We start from the raw sequence: 15,928 nt of genomic DNA on the forward strand, positions 1-15,928 counted from the left end.
GTATACACCACTCCTCAGACCAGCTTAGTGACATATTTGGCCTTCTGTCAGCAGCAGATCTGACAGTCAGTGTCCAGGAATGCAGCTAGCAGCACAGTGAAACTGCTGCTGAGCCTCAGGTATGAACCTGCAGCTCCGGAGCTTTATCTGCACCTAATCTGGAGATTTCTCACGACACATGACAGGAAGCTGTGGGAGGTTGTTTTATCAGAGCCATATGTCTTTATCTTTATCTTTCACGGATTGCCCTGTTCACACATGACGCAACCTTTCACAGGAGGAAAGGCACAGGTGTTCATAATGAAATGAGCGAAGGCGGAAGTATAAATTAGCCTTTTCTACGCTGACAAGTCAGCATGTGTGCTGTGAAGAATGTATTTTGTCTTTGCGCTGATTTATAACAAACATCTAAAACTGAACTTAAGCAAAAAATATTTATTATGTCAAAAGCAATATGACGATGATAAAGAAGGGGAATAGTGTTGAAACCCCCATTTTAATGGCTTTTTAAAAAATAATTGTAACAAAAGATGTCTAACTATACGTATATAGCTCGCATATGTTTTATGTGGGGCTGCAAGGTGGCGCAGTTGGTTAGCACTGTTGCCTCGCAGCTAGAAGGTCGCTGGTTTGCGTCCCGGTGGGGGCACTGGGATCTTTCTGCGTGGTTTTGCATGTTCTCCTCGTGCAGCGTGGGTTCTCTCCAGGTTGTCCGGCTTCCTCCCACAGTCCAAAAACATGTTGAGGTTAATTGGTGATTCTAAATTGTCCGTAGGTGTGAATGTGAGTGTGCTTGGTTGTCTGTCTCTAAGTGTAGCCCTGTGATAGACTGGCGACCTGTCCAGGGTGTCCCCTGCCTTTACCCTGACTCAGCTGGGATAGACTCCAGCCTCCCATGACCCTAGTGAGGATTAAGTGGTGTATAGATAATGGATGGATGGATGTTTTATGTAAAACACCTTACAAATATTATTTCTTGCCTCACCAGTTAGCTAGGTATCTAGATATATTTTACTATAAAATATCATTATAATGCTAAAAACGTGGATAAAGTATGGCCTAAAATTGAGTCCACATTGCGATTTTTTCAACTAAACTTGGAAATAATCAGAAAATCTTAAGATTTGTTCTGTCCTATGAAGTGAAGAAAAACCATTGATGATTTCTGCTCTATTTCTGGATCAACAGTCATGACTGTGTTTACTCAAGTGGTTTTAATTGACTCATCAAATGCTTATTCATGTAAAACAACTTGCAGTCATTGTTCCGTTATAAATACGACTGTGCTTCAAGTTTTCAGCAGAACATTACTCACTAAGTAGCGCTGCCATAGTGGGAATGAGAAGTAAGTGAAAGTGTCAGAAGTTAAATTGGCATTCTGAGCAAAGAGGGGCTTTCTCAGCATCAAATCACAGCTGGACTGTAAATGTCTAAAGGGGCCACTCCGAAACACTTTGGATCATCCAAAGCACGATCAGGTAGACAAAGACTGAACGCAGTGTCAGAAGATCAATACACCAAACTTTGTTCTTTTGTTGTTGGAGATAGAAAAGCAGCTTCATCACAGATACAGAATTTGCTAAGTAAAGAAGGTAAGACTCCCGTCAGCAAACGTTCCGTCAAACAAAGTCTGTCTAGAAGTGATGTCGAGGCTCTAAGCAGCTTCTCAGGAGGGGAAATAAGGCCGAGCACTCCGGGTGGGTTGAGACATACCAACATTTCACATTGGATGACGGAAAAAGAGTCTTATTTATGGATTATTCAAGGTGTGAGATTTGTGGCAGTCACAGAAGGGTGTATGAAAGGAGACGAACTGGAGAGAGAATGATGCTGCAGTGTATTATAGTCACCGTGAAACAAGGTGTTGGGAATATTCCCGTCTGATGCTGTTTTGCTACTCTGGAGTCGGACACCTGCAGAGAATCGACTTCACCCTGACCGGGGAGAAGAACAACTCCAGTCTTCAGAGTTGAGCTCCTCCCTCTGGTTTGCAACTTTGTGCAGAAGGATTCAAACTTCAGCAGAACAATGAGCCCAAACATGCCTCGAAGGCCAAAGGAGCGCTGATTATTAAGGACTTATCTCTTCGGTCACGAGACTTAGAAAACCAAATATTCCTGACGTGACAAGAAGCTCTTTGGATCATTGGCAGCTCATGCTGCAATATGAAGGGGTTACACAGACTTGTGGAGCGTCTGATCCTTCAGTATTCTAAATGTATGTGCATTTTACTGTCATTTGTAATGTTTGTAATTTAGAAAGCAACATAGAATTATCATGTCTCAGACTTTTAGACCTCACTGCTGGATGGTTAGAGTTCTCACTGTAGCACCAAGAACAACTACTATGAACATTAACTTCTCTCAAACCTTCAATGCTGTTCTCCTGCCCGGCACTGAAACCGAATCTCTCCCCGATCAAGACAAACCTATTTTTGTTTGGCTATTTACGATGCACTCACTGGAAATCAATTAACCTCCAGATTTTCTCTCTATCCCTGACTCCTCAGTAGCAGTTCCTCTACCGGCCTTAGGGGAAAGGGGGGGAAAAGAATCAACCCGAGATCGATATGCTTCAGCTCTAAGCCACATACAAAGATCCCAACAATCAAACAGATTGCATGATACTGGCAGATCTTCTCAAAACCTCAGCAGCCACTTCTTGATAAAACCATTTGCATCTGCTGCTGGAAATCTGTGAGAAATTACATGTTTTAGTGATTTTAAAAAATATGAGCTCAAAAGGCTTTCAGTCTGCTCCACAGTGAGGCGACCAGGAAACAGAAACCGCAGTATTAAGTTGCATCTCTGGCTCTAACTGCAGGGTGTTTTGTTACAGAGAGCCCTGCACTCTGTGGATATAAGTAGATTAATTATAGGGTTCATCTTTCATGCAAGTCTCATACATCTGCAAAAGACGAACGGAGCGTTTGATTGATCCTGGAAGACGTCGCACATTACTCACATTCACTGCAAACCAGTGAATTTGTCCTTTTTAATGGAATCATTTAAGCAGCTTTATTAATGACAAGGAATTCTCTGGCATGTCTCAACAACCTCCTCCCCGGAGAGGTCGTCTTCCTGGAGATTTCTTTTTTTTTTGGAAAGCGGAGCCCCCAGGTGGTCTGATGAAGAACTGGGAGCTGAAGAACAGTTCAAGTTTGTTCTACACATGAAGTTTTGCTGCCATCTCATGGTGTGTTTTCATACCGTGGCCTACATCTGCTGTTTATGGGGTTGTTTTTCTGAAGGCAGGGGGCAGAGTCATGCTGTATCAACACTGTGGCTTTTTTTTTTTTTCAAGCATTTCTTTGGGCATATTTGCCTTAATTTGATAAAGGAGATTAAGCAGAGAGATGAGAAGCAAGAGCAAAAAATAGGAATGAGGAGGTTTGGTGACACACAACAACATGTCTGTAACTTCTGCTCAATGACTCATGATGGGATTAATTAAGAAAAGACACATTACCACTTAAAATTAAAGCTGCAGTGGAAGTACATTGAATATGAGCCAACAACAACCTTATGAGCATTACTTTAGCAACAACATTCTACTTTTAGCTGTATATAACGACGTATTTATTTAGAAAATGTCTTTTGTTGCAATGAGACAGCAGCATATGAGCAGAAGATATTTCATTTCAAATGCATGACTACAGAATGATCCGAAGGGAATTTACAGATGATTAAACAAACACATCAGCTGTGAATGGAGCGGCAACCTTTGAGCTGGTGAGTAGAGATAATCTCCTGGTGTGTGGGTTAATGTTGCACTGGTGGTACCTTGTGTGACTGTGAAGGGTCGTAGCTGAGGTCGCTCACTTCCTTTTCTCCCACCAGACTGCAGAGGGGCCAGATGTGGGGGGTGAGAGAGCTGTGCTGTGTTTATGGAAAGAGTTATGGCCGGACGTTCCTGTTTAACCTACAGGATTTATATTGTTATGCTGCAAAAATGTCGGAGATGTGCATGTTTATAACCATATGTGCATTTACAGTCACAGCACTGGCTGTGCACATCGCTGCTAATTTACACAAACAGAATCCTGACAATGGGAACTTTACACACATATTATGAAGCTCCAGTTGTATTGTTCCTAAAGGTAAATGCATGTGGGTATCAGAATAAGACATGACCGCAATGTGACTCATGTATAGCAAAAGAGTTAAAGCCTCAAAAACAAACAAAAATGTAAATTTGACAATGACTAATAATCTGATGGCGTTACCACACTTTATGATCTTTTCCAGCTTTTCTGTCAATACTGTGACTTCATTAAGCTGCACACTGAAGAATGCTAATATGAGTAAGGTGACCTTTTAATCCCAGTTTGAGACATGTTATCGAGAAACGGTCAAAATTTTAGGATCCAGATTGATGTACTGTAGCTGTCAGAGCTACCTGTTGCCTCCAGGAGGCAACAGAGTTTCTTTATGCAGGAATTTATACCATGTTTTTGAACTGGACCCAGCATGCAAATAGAAAATAAAACAGAAACTAAAACTGACTTAGGCAGGAATCTACAGGTGGGAAAGTTGTCTGGAACAAAATAAATGAAGAGCCATATTCTTTCTAAGCCCAAAGTCTTCCAGACATTAAAAAAAAGTGTTTGGTATCAAGAAATTTAGCATTATTATTTTAATATAATATAATATAATATAATATAATATAATATGAGCCACTTAAAAGATTTTCAAAAAGTTTGTCTTGCATTTTGCTCAGTTGAACGACTTGTGGTCAGCAGCTTCTACGTTTAGTTTAATTCGCAGGTTTCTAGCAAAAAAAAAAAGTTTAATAAAGAAATACCTGCTATTGTCGTTATTGTTTATCATTTAAATAGAGATCGGAGACTTTTACGCACGGTGCGTAATTTGCGCACTGAAGGAGCAGCGCTTGCTTGCGCAACCAAGAAGTTCCTGTACAGCTTGTTCACAGCTTTTTATGTGTCCTTCTACAAGCTTCCACGAAATTCCCATTCCAGCAGCTCTGCTCTGTGATTTTGTTCATTGCGTAACTTGATCGTAGTCGCTGCCCCTCCTTGTTTCTGTGGTTTGGGGGGGGCAGCAGCAGCAGCAACAGCGGCACCACCCACCCCGCTCCTTCTCCGACACTCCCCCGTCATTCTGTACATACAGGCGGGCTGAGAGCGGCACCACTCGAACACAAACACCGTCGCACTGGAATGAGCCGTTACGGGAATCCCCTCAGAGCCCTCTTCTCCAGGCGCAGGACGCTGAAAACGTGAGAAGAAGAAGAAGAAGAAGAAGAAGAAAAAAAAAAGGTCAGTCCGACATCAGCTCAGTGGACATCTGACAACAAAAACAAACAGTGGATCATCTCCTGCATCTTCCTGGCCAACAGTTCCATCACATACAGCACGCATCAGTCCAACACCGGGCGCTGCCAGGGGCGTAAAAAAGCCACAAGAGGGGAAGTGGACAGAGGGGCAGCTCTCTAGGATAAACGGGGGTGGGGAGGAGAGGATGGAGGCCCTGCTGAAGAGTCACCCAGGCCCCTCAGTGCTGGTGTTCTCCCTGCTCTTCAGGGTGGTCCACCAGCTGCTGCAGAAGCTGCCGGTCCCCAAAGTGGTGAGGCAGGATGAGTTCCGCTTCTGGAAGTGGAAGAACCTCTCCATCTCCATGGTGCACTCCTTGCTGACCGGGACCTGGACCTTGATCTGGTAAGTCCCCCTCCCCCCGCCACCTTATCCAAGTGTACACATCTGCCTGCCCGTCCATCCACACTGCGACACCATTGTCTATTCAGTTCACATGATGTGTAGTGTGCAGCAGTGACAGCCTGTGGCAGTCAGGAGAAGAAGAAGGGCATGTTCAGACAAGGGCGAGGGGACGGGGGAGACAATGGCATTTTTAAGTGGGGAGGGGGAAAAAATGCCACTGTACAGCATGAGCAACACAAAGCTCTCATTGCTGTTGGAGCTGTTGAATTTATGCAGAAGTTTGCAGCCTCAGCCAGCAGTCTGGGTCACTGAGGCAGGCGACAGACTGCAGATATATCAACTGGAAAAACCTGCTGGGTTAAGGACTCCTTTGAAAGCTTTTTGAGAAACTAGTCTTTCGAGGTGGGACTGTGCTCATGAGTCATCTTCTAAGAAGTGGGACCAAGGTCGAACTTTAAAGCTGTGTGGTAATGCTTGTAGTAGATATGAGACAGCATGAAATTCACTGACTTGTTCTCACTGCCAAAATCAGGTTTTCATCAGTTTCTATACATGTTATACAAGCACTTCAGGTGGTTTATTATCAAGAATGTTGTCATGGTTTGTTTATACAAGGAGGGAACTCAAAGAAATCTTTGCTTATTTTAGGTGTGTCTCTCAGGGAAGAACACAAAAGCAGAAACAAGTAGAAACTCACAGGTGACAAATGAAAAACATGAAGCATTTTTGTTCAGGGGGGTAAAAAAACAAAAAAACAAAAGCCATGATGTTAATGTCTGCTTAGTCTGGCCTTTCTCTTCAGGAGTGAGCCCATGTTTGTCTGACAGGTGAATACAGAGCCGTCTATCCATAACATGTATCCCTCTCCAGCGCAGTGGTTTGGCCGGAGACGTTGACAAACCTCTACTCTTACCACTGCCCTTCGTCCTACCTGCTGGTCTGCGTCTCCACAGGTCAGTAAACGCATCGTGGAAAGGAATGACGCTTGAGGGTAACAAGTGAAAGCACGTGGAAACGTTTTGAATGTTTCAGTCAAACCAGTGGATGTATTTATGTATGTAATCTGCCAGTTGTTTCTGTGACCGACTGATGAATTTTGTTTTTAAATGTCAGAAAGTCATGTTTATAGTTTCTCACAGCAGAGCTTTGTGTCAGTTTGTCTAACTAACCGTCCAAAACTCAAATATATAGAAAGAAAAGCATCAAATCTTCATGTTTGAGAAACTGAAATCAGTAAATGTCGATTGTTTCAAGGTGTAATAGTTTGTCAAATATTACTAAAGTAGCAGGTGAATAGTCTGTCAGTCTATTTGTGGATGGGGGAGGAGGTGTTGGAGGAGGTGTTGATTGACAAATAGTTTTTTTTCCCATCCTTGCATTTAACAAAATCTCCTCCTACTCCTCCTTTTACCCGGAGGGCGTGAAACTGCCAATGCTCCAGTTGCTGGAGAAAGCACCAAAAGATCCTCCCCTCTCACCTGGTTCTCAGAGCAGATGGATGGGCGGCTCCCCTGGATCACCATGGGCACCCAAACAATGTCTCTGAAGACTCAGTGGTCTGTTAGAGCTCTGGTTTGGTCTTATGTGCGTCTTTGTGTTACTATGAAGACACAAATCTGTGGAGATCTGCCCTAACAACTGAAAACAATCATAAGCTCCACTGAGGCCACGCCAGATCCTGGAGGTCGTGTTCTTTAACACGGGGATTGGTTGTGTGTGTCTCACCAGCCGAGGCACAAAAGGACTCTTAGTCAGTGGAATACCTCCGGCTGAATGAGGCTGACACAGTTTAATAACCACCGGTCATGCTGACAATTGTTGAGGCATATTTAACTCTGCTGTCAGATGAATTCAACAAACACGTCTCTGTGTCTCTGGCTGAAGTTGTAAAAGAGAAATAGTGCATTGTGGCTTAACACATTTCAACATTGTCTTGTAAAGATTTGACCTTCCAGTTCATGCTGGAAGTAGACGGTGAAGGAACACAGAACATAAACAAAGAAAAATTATTCCCAAGGATGTCATGAATATCATTTTTGAGGCTTAGACACTTAGTTTTGTTTATGTATTGTGGGCACTTCACATAGGTCAAGACCTTACAATAACATAATATAGAAAGAAGCCCAACAAACCTGACAATCCCCTTTCAGCAAATTCTTCTGTCAGAATTATCCACAAAGCTTCAACAGAGGTGGAGGTGCTACAATAACATAACAGATTACCAATAACCATATACTGTTTTTATGCAGGTTGCAGCACAACTAAGGTGTGACTTTCAGTCTTCAAATCATAAGCCAAACTCACAGTAGATTTGTGACTGACTGGGCGATTTAGCTGAAAAGTTAATCTCAACAAACTGTTTAATCTTTTAACAAAGACCAGCAGAAAAAAGGTTTACTTAGAATGTAACCACTTCAACCTGCTTATGAAGGCACACATGTATACATGGGAAGCTGTCGCTCTGAGGTTGAAGTTCAGAGTGGATGGCCTGGACTGCGTATCCCCAGACAGGGTCCCTGCAGCGCCCCAACATCGAAGCAGGCCAGTGGAAGTGTGTCCCTCAGATGAAGAGACGCGTGGTTGTGGGTTTTGTTAGACTGCAAAGCCTGTGTAACATGGGCAACCACCGCTCCCCACTGGCTGTAGCCCCCCTAGGGAAAGTCAGACTAGCATGCCTCGGGAGACCTCCATGTAAGCTGCTCGAAAATCGACCTAACACAAAAGGGCTTCATTATCCAGGAATATGACAGGCTGTCAGTATCCAAGTAGGCAGCATGCTTGGGGCTTGTTTGCGCAACCAAACTTTGCGTTGATCTTTCTCATGGTGGTTTGATGCATCTCAGTGAAACTATCGAACATTCTAACAATTTTTCATAGGGTATCGCTTTATCACCCAGGCCTATTTGTAAAATCACTCAACTTGTTTGGAGGGATTCTTTTGCAAATTTTTAGTCATTCCAAATCACAGCCTTCATTGAGGACACTGTCTAGTGGTCCCATGTGCTGGTAACATTCTATAAGTACCGTGACGAAGATTAACAGTCTTTGTTTGAGAAAAACTAATGAACACTGATGCAAAATGAATAATGCTGGATTATTATTTCTTATTTCATGGGCTATTTGGGACTTTTGTGGAAATGCATGCAAAAAAGTTTGAAAGGACCCTGCAGCATTCAAAGACTTCAGTTCAGTCTTAATCCTTACATGTTGTTTACACAGCCTTGTGGTAATCCTACACTGATGCAAACATCAGCTAACACAAAGTACCTGTGAATTTGAGAGCTGTTTCATTTTAAGACAAAACAAGCTTTTCCTGTTGGGAACAATTACCCTCGTGTTTTCTCTGGAAGTCTCTGATTAATTGCTTGACTTTGCATCCATTTGTGTGGTGCAGTGAGGTGACACGTTAAAACAACACATTTGCTGTGATGGAAAACCACACATTTATCAGGTTGTCAAGTCACACTAGCTTAATTCACAACAATGGAGGAGCTTAATCACGTCAGGAAATACTTCTGCTAACATGTTTGGTTCATGTAGGTGCAGCAACGTGCAAAAAACAGTGTGAGATGAACAAACGTGCCAGTCGCAGTGGAGGGTGAACAGCAGCAGTCTGACAAATAACATAAATCGTCAGTCACCTGCTGTCTAGATGTTGTGGAGTGACGTGAACATTCAGTATTGATAATAAAAATAGTTTAATGAAGTCTTTTATACATCCATCTGCTATACAGCTACATCACTAACACCACCTGCCTGATATTGTGTAGCACCAAAACAGCTCATCGAGGCATGGAACCTTTGGAGGTGTCCTGTAGTGGCGGACAGTGGATCCTTATGGGTTGCGGGTTGGGGCCTCTATGGATCAGGCTTGTTCTGATGCATTGCGCTGATGCTCGATCATCTTTCATTTTGAGGAGTTTGGATCAACACTTTGAACTCTTTATCGTGCTCCTCGAGCCACTCCTGACCTGTTCTTGTGATGTGGCAGGGCACATGTTGGGGGAAGCCACTGGTGTTGGGAAATGTATTTAGTCTGTGTGGTACATATATCAAAGAAACCTTGAGGAGCTCAATTTTCCCAGCAGAACATTGGCACTGGAACAAGACGGTCAATGTCAGTCCTTGTCTTCAAGATTAGTACGTTTAGTTCCCAAACAGAGGACTGCAGGTTCCTCCTCAATGACTTTATTTAGAGCAGATATCAGGATGACATCAAATAAAAAATCTAGCCTGGCTTTGATCTACTCCAATCAGAAGACTATAGATGACCTTTCCCAGCCGGAATATGAACATCTGAGCAGCAGCTACTTGATATGCGCTTTTCTATCAACACTGGCACTGTTTAAATTGTTATTTAGCTTGACGTAACCTGCAGCACTCCCACTTCTCCTTTTTTTCCCCCCCTCAGGCTACTTTGTGCAAGATGCAGGTGACATTATCCTGACAGGACATGCAAGAGGATCATGGGAATTCTTACTTCATCATGCACTGGTGAGACGGCATGCCTGTGGCCTAGTTTCGTTTTGCGTTTCTTGTTCACGTGACATATATGTGTCACTATGTTAATCTACAGAAGTGAGGTAATCAAGTTGATCTGCTCAGGTAACCGGTTTCAACCAATGTGTATTTCAAATGTATGTCAAAGTGTCTTTTTAAATGTCAGCCAGTACGGTAGAAAATAAATACTGTTACCCAAAGCGACAGTTAAATATTGCCAAACTCTCATCCTGCTAAATGTTCTGTGTTGCTAATCAAGGCTTAACTATTAGTTGTAAATGCTGTTTAGATATGACACTGAACTGAACACTGTTTAAATATTAATCAAGTATCAAGTAAACAATCAAATCCTGAGGAGAAACACCGACTGTTTGTACAGCCTGAGTTGAGCTGTGCACTATATATATAGCTTATTAAATTAAGAATCATCTTACTTGAGGAGAGTCTTGTTGAGCAGCGTTAACCCTTTAGTGCCCTTTAATGTTCCTTGAAAGTTGCCTCAAGGTTTTATAAATGGATAATAATAATAATAATAATAACAATAATAATAATAATAAAGAATTTCCAGTTTTATTTTCAAAAACTTGGAATCAGCATGTGCAACATTTTCCCACGTGCCCACTTCTGATACCAGGGTTAGATTAAAATCATGGCTCTCCACACTGTACATACATCTTGAATTAATTACCATGCTTGTCTCCCAGCTGCACTGCATAAACACTGCCTGCAGTTCAGTCCAAGCTGAGCCACTACCGGTGTCTCAGCTGCAGTGTCCTGGAGCGCAGAATTACTTACTTTTTCAGAATGTAGTTGTTGCAAACACTTGATTTTTTGGGGGGGCATACTTTGAAATTAAGCAATTTTATTAAACTATGACAATTCATCCAAACAAATGCACATAAGCACAGGATTAAAGCTGTGACTTCTGTATGTGTGTGTCGCCCCTCAGGTGATCATGGCTTTCCTGTACGCCCTCTTCACTCAGCGGTATGTAGCCGGCGCGGTAGTGGCTCTGCTCGTGGAGGTCAACAGTGTCACCCTGCACCTGAGGCTGATGCTGAAGCTGGCGGGCGCTCAGTCCTCCTCCACGTACTACATCAACAAGTTCGCCAACCTCCTTACCTACGTCACATTTCGCCTGAGCGCCCAGTTTTACCTCACCTGGTACATCATCCACAACTACTCCTGGCTGGACCACGGTTCATACTTCCTCATCAGCATGGTGATGATGAATATTATGATCCTGATTTACTTCTACCGCCTGCTCCGTACTGACTTCTTCTCCCACACGAAGAGATACGTAGGACAGAACGGGACGCATAACAACAATTCCAAAAAGTTTCTCACTGATTGACCGGTGGGAGTTCATGAGACTATACTGTTTTCTTTATTCATGGTGGGAGTTTACACGTTTTGTCTGTTTCAGATTGTAACTGACATCATTCCTCATGACAACAGGCTCCCCTATTGTGTCAAACTGCCAAAGAAAAAAATCCTCAAAATAATAAGCTTTGGTGAAACTACCGCACTTTTGCAGGTGCAAGTCAGAAATTTTACTTTTTACTGGGGCTGCAACTAACAATTATTTAGTAGTATTAGTCAATAATTTAATTTTTTTCGATTAATCAATTAGTTGTTTGGTTATTAAAACGCAAGGGAATGGTGAATTTGTTTCTGAAAGTCCAAAATGACATTGTCAAAAGTTTCATTTTGTCAATAAGCCAAACATATTATGTTTACAGTCAAAGAGGTGTACAGACACCAGAACATGTTGTTATAATATGATGTAAATATGATATTTTAAAAGCTGGACTGGAAGACTTTTTCTCAAACCTATTAATAGATTATCAAAATAGTTTTGCGAAATAGCTGACAACAAAATGACTGATCGATTAATTGTTGCAGCTCGAAATTTTACTGGGAAAAAACACATTGAAACCACAGCAAAATTCCATTAAGCCTCAGGATGTTACCACATTTAGCATATTTACAATTTTTGTTGTTACTACCTAAAAATGAATAGGTCGACATTTTAAGAAATGTGCTTCGTGTCAGTAGATGACAACTGTAGCCAATATTTGTAGCCGTATATTTATATATTTATCCATCCATCATCTATACACCGCTTAATCCTCATTAGGGTCATGGGGAGCTGGAGCCCATCCCAGCCGACTTTGGTCACCAGTCTATCGCAGGGCCACACTTAGAGACAGACAACCAAGCACACTCACATTCACACCCACAGACAATTTAGAATCACCAATTAACCTCAACATGTTTTTGGACTTGTGGGAGGAAGCCGGAGAACCCGGAGAGCTGCACGGGGAGAACATGCAAACTCCACGCAGAAAGATTCCCCACTGGGACGCGAACCGGCGACCTTCTTGCTGCGAGGCAACAGTGCTACCAACTGCGCCACCTTGCAGCCCGCCGTATATTTAGCTCACAAATATGTGTGGTGTTAATGATCTGTTACTTTAACTCACTAAAAACTAATACATAACGCTGAACTTTGATATTTAAGCAACAGTTTACCTTATTTTAGCCAGATGAAATGTAACAGCTGGAAAGAGCTAGCTAGCTTTGTCCCAAAGTTAGAAACGTGACCGTTAACTTTTTGTATGGTGTGCTACTGAGTGAGCTTTAGAGGCGCTGGCAGGTGGATTTTATTGTTGTTGGACAGAGTCAGGTTAGTTGTATGATCTTGAGTTGTTGCAACGCTAAGCTAGTCCCACATGAATGTAACTTAGCATACGGAGCTTATCAGTCTTCTTTAGCTGTTGGCAAAAAGGCAAAAAAAAAAATCCGACAAATGTTCGACAAACCATCACTTTTGTTTATCAAAAAGTATCTGGTAAATAGTTTGACTCATAATTTTAAAATGGGAAATTTCTTTTAGCATTTGCTAACATTTGGAGCTGACAACCTTATTGTCTGTGAAGATTCTCAGTCATCCAGGTCATGGTTGTTCTCGTAGAATGACAACCTCATTGTTTAACATTTGCATGGGGACCATCCTTTATCCATTGGGACCATTACAGCTTGATCCGTTTTCTCCTCGCCAGTTTTGAATTTCTGGCCTTGGATTCAGATTTTACTAATATGTGTATATACAGTACGCTTCTCCCTCTGTCTCTATGAAGCCGCTTGTGGCTGACGAGATGCTGGACTGTGAAGGAAACCGGTAAAACAATATGTAGTCGCGGACCAACTGAAGTGGTGACACAACAATGCAGGAACATTTTTGGCATTCTTGTGGTTCTTATGAAATCTGTTGGCGTTTGACGTAAGCTGAGCTGAAGCTGGATCTTCCTGCCATCTAACAGGTAGCAGCACAATCATGACTCGTTAGGCAGTGTGTGCAAAATAATACACTTTTTCAAAAAAGATCAATTTTTTTGAAGAGGTTGAATTAAATAAAAATGTGTTTTCTCTTCCTCCTTTTCCCTCAGAGTGGAAATACAGCATCTTCTACATAATGTCCTCCAGTGTGCATTCATTTTTGATATATTTTAAAGGAAGTACACACAACTGATGGCCATTATTGGACTTTAAATGCTAATTTTCTAACTTTGCCATGAATCAGAAGTGCTGACACTGACGTGTAAAAATCTGATGATCAGAACATTTCATTTTGTATTTCAGCCGATGCCAAGAAAGTCCAAACAGACATGGACAGAGTTTAGGTGTGTCTGACCTGTGCCTTTACCACGGTGCCTTTTCAAAGGAATTATAATGTCTGAATAGGAAAGTATAGATTTGCTGCAGAATGATATGAATACAAAGAGTTCTGGGACCAAAAAAAATACATTGATTTGACCATGACCACAATAATGTAAAATGAATCTTGTGTTAAAGTGACGGCTGTTTTTTAGGAGCACCATATTTTGGATTGTTGAGTGACACGATGAATAAAGAAAGTATTTAAAATAACAACAGTGTTGATGTTTATTTCTCAGCTTTAGAAGTCACATCCATCTGCTAAAGTTATATCCAATTACAAGATAAAAGCTAATTGCTGCTAATGTGAAAGTACAAAATAATGCAGTTGTAGCTGATTGACATGGAGTTAGTTTGAATTATCTGTATATTCACAGGAAAGAAAAATCAAAAGAGCTGAAATTTGACTTTATTTGGGGTTTTTTTTTTAAAACTTCGAACCTCTAAAAACTTTCACAATCCACTGGTTTAAAGTATAGATTTGCCTTTTTTTTTCTTTTTTTGTGTAAAAATATATTCCAAAAAGAAAATAAGCAGCTTCATCATCAACAAGAAAACACATACGAAGGAAAAGGTAAAAGTCAGTGAATGTGTCCCTCATTATTTACACCAGTTTATAAGGGTCACCCAGTTGTATAGCTTTGTATCTTATTTTTAACAGAGCAAATTGGTATCACATCTAATATTGTAGGTTCTTAAGCCTGTTTTCAGTTAGTCAGGTAAATTTGTATAGTAAATAACCTTGTGTTGTCTTAGTCTAACATATTTAAATTTGTATTATATATAATCTTGTAGTGACATAACCTGCATATTTAAACTTGTCAGGCAAAACTGGAACGTCAATCTTATTTCCTCATTCCTCACATTGGCTGAATGTTTGCTGTTTTAAATGTGCTCTATAAATAAAATAATACGATGCTTCATGCTAACTTTGCACCCTCCAACTCTGCTGTTGAGTTGCAAGGAAACGAGGAATCGCATCAAGTATAGAAAAACATGGAAGTGCAAACTCCTCGCAGCGTTCCATGAAACCTGATTTTTACATTAATCGTTTTAAAGGCACATGTGAGCTTCAAGACAATCAAAGGAACTGGTATCAGCTTCACACAAGTACCTGCAGCCTCAGGCGATGTACGACACACAACCACAGCGTACCACAGACTACTGCAGTATCGACAACCTACTGCTTTACTTCTGTGACTGTTGTCCAGCCCAAAGGAACTACGCTACCATTTGTAAGCAGTCCTCATCGTGCTGCTTAACAAAATGGGACAAGCAAACCACACTGGGTTGAGAAAGGTCTTGGATGCCTCTCAGGACAAAAACAACCACCTGAAGGAGCAGTTTATTCACTGCTACATCAAAACCAGGAGACTGGAGGAGCTTCTGGAGGCCGAGAGGCAGAAAAACACTGAGTTTTAATTTGGTCCCAAACCATTTTTAAAAAATCTAATAATATCATATTCCTGCATGTTTGGGTGACATTAAATCTTTGAAGAATTCCATCCATTATCTATACATCGCTTAATCCTCACTAGGGTCGCGGGGAGTCTATCCCAGCCAAGTAAGGGTGAAGGTCACCAGTCTATCACAGGGCCACACTTAGAGACAGACAACCAAGCACACTCACATTCATACCTACGGACAATTTGCAATCACCAATTAACCTCAACATGTTTTTGGAATCGTGGGAGGAAGCTGGAGAACCCGGAGAGAACCCACGCTGCACGGGGAGAACATGCAAACTCCACGCAGAAAGATTCTGGTGCCCCCACCGAGACGCGAACCGGCGACCTTCTTGCTGCGAGGCAACAGTGCTTAACCAACTGCGCCACCCTGCAGCGCATTTGAAGAATTTATGTCACCAAAATATAGTTTTCAGTATTTTTGGCAAAGACTCTTAAAATGAGCTCAGGAGGTTTACCCTAAATTTTCTTTTCTTTTTTAACAGTTGTAGGAAAATATAGTGTGCTCCAATTGATGTAGGTTGGCATACAGTAAATGTTGAATGTACTTTATGTGACAAGTACA

The 15,928-nt window shown here is 41.7% G+C and overlaps 1 protein-coding gene across 1 annotated transcript; it reads left to right on the forward strand.

The window, feature by feature from the left end:
• The first annotated feature begins 4,682 nt into the window (after window positions 1-4,682).
• On the forward strand, window positions 4,683-11,987 carry tlcd1 (TLC domain containing 1). The gene is made up of 4 exons (XM_008297146.1): window positions 4,683-5,677; window positions 6,548-6,630; window positions 10,089-10,171; window positions 11,127-11,987. The coding sequence occupies exons 1-4, from the start codon at window positions 5,481-5,483 to the stop codon at window positions 11,529-11,531; spliced, it is 768 nt and encodes a 255-aa protein (XP_008295368.1). The 5' UTR covers window positions 4,683-5,480; the 3' UTR covers window positions 11,532-11,987.
• Window positions 11,988-15,928: the final 3,941 nt, after the last annotated feature.

Source organism: Stegastes partitus, unplaced genomic scaffold (assembly GCF_000690725.1).
Source record: "Stegastes partitus isolate 25-593 unplaced genomic scaffold, Stegastes_partitus-1.0.2 Scaffold1194, whole genome shotgun sequence".
Classification (NCBI taxonomy): domain Eukaryota; kingdom Metazoa; phylum Chordata; class Actinopteri; family Pomacentridae; genus Stegastes; species Stegastes partitus.

What these genes read in the sequence shown, in the direction of transcription:
- tlcd1 (XM_008297146.1), top strand. Translation starts at nt 5,481, where the DNA reads ATGGAGGCCCTGCTGAAGAGTCACCCAGGCCCCTCAGTGCTGGTGTTC. An exon ending in GGGACCTGGACCTTGATCTG is followed by an intron (nt 5,678 to 6,547) that starts GTAAGTCCCCCT and finishes ATCCCTCTCCAG; the next exon opens with CGCAGTGGTTTGGCCGGAGA. An exon ending in TCTTACTTCATCATGCACTG is followed by an intron (nt 10,172 to 11,126) that starts GTGAGACGGCAT and finishes GTCGCCCCTCAG; the next exon opens with GTGATCATGGCTTTCCTGTA.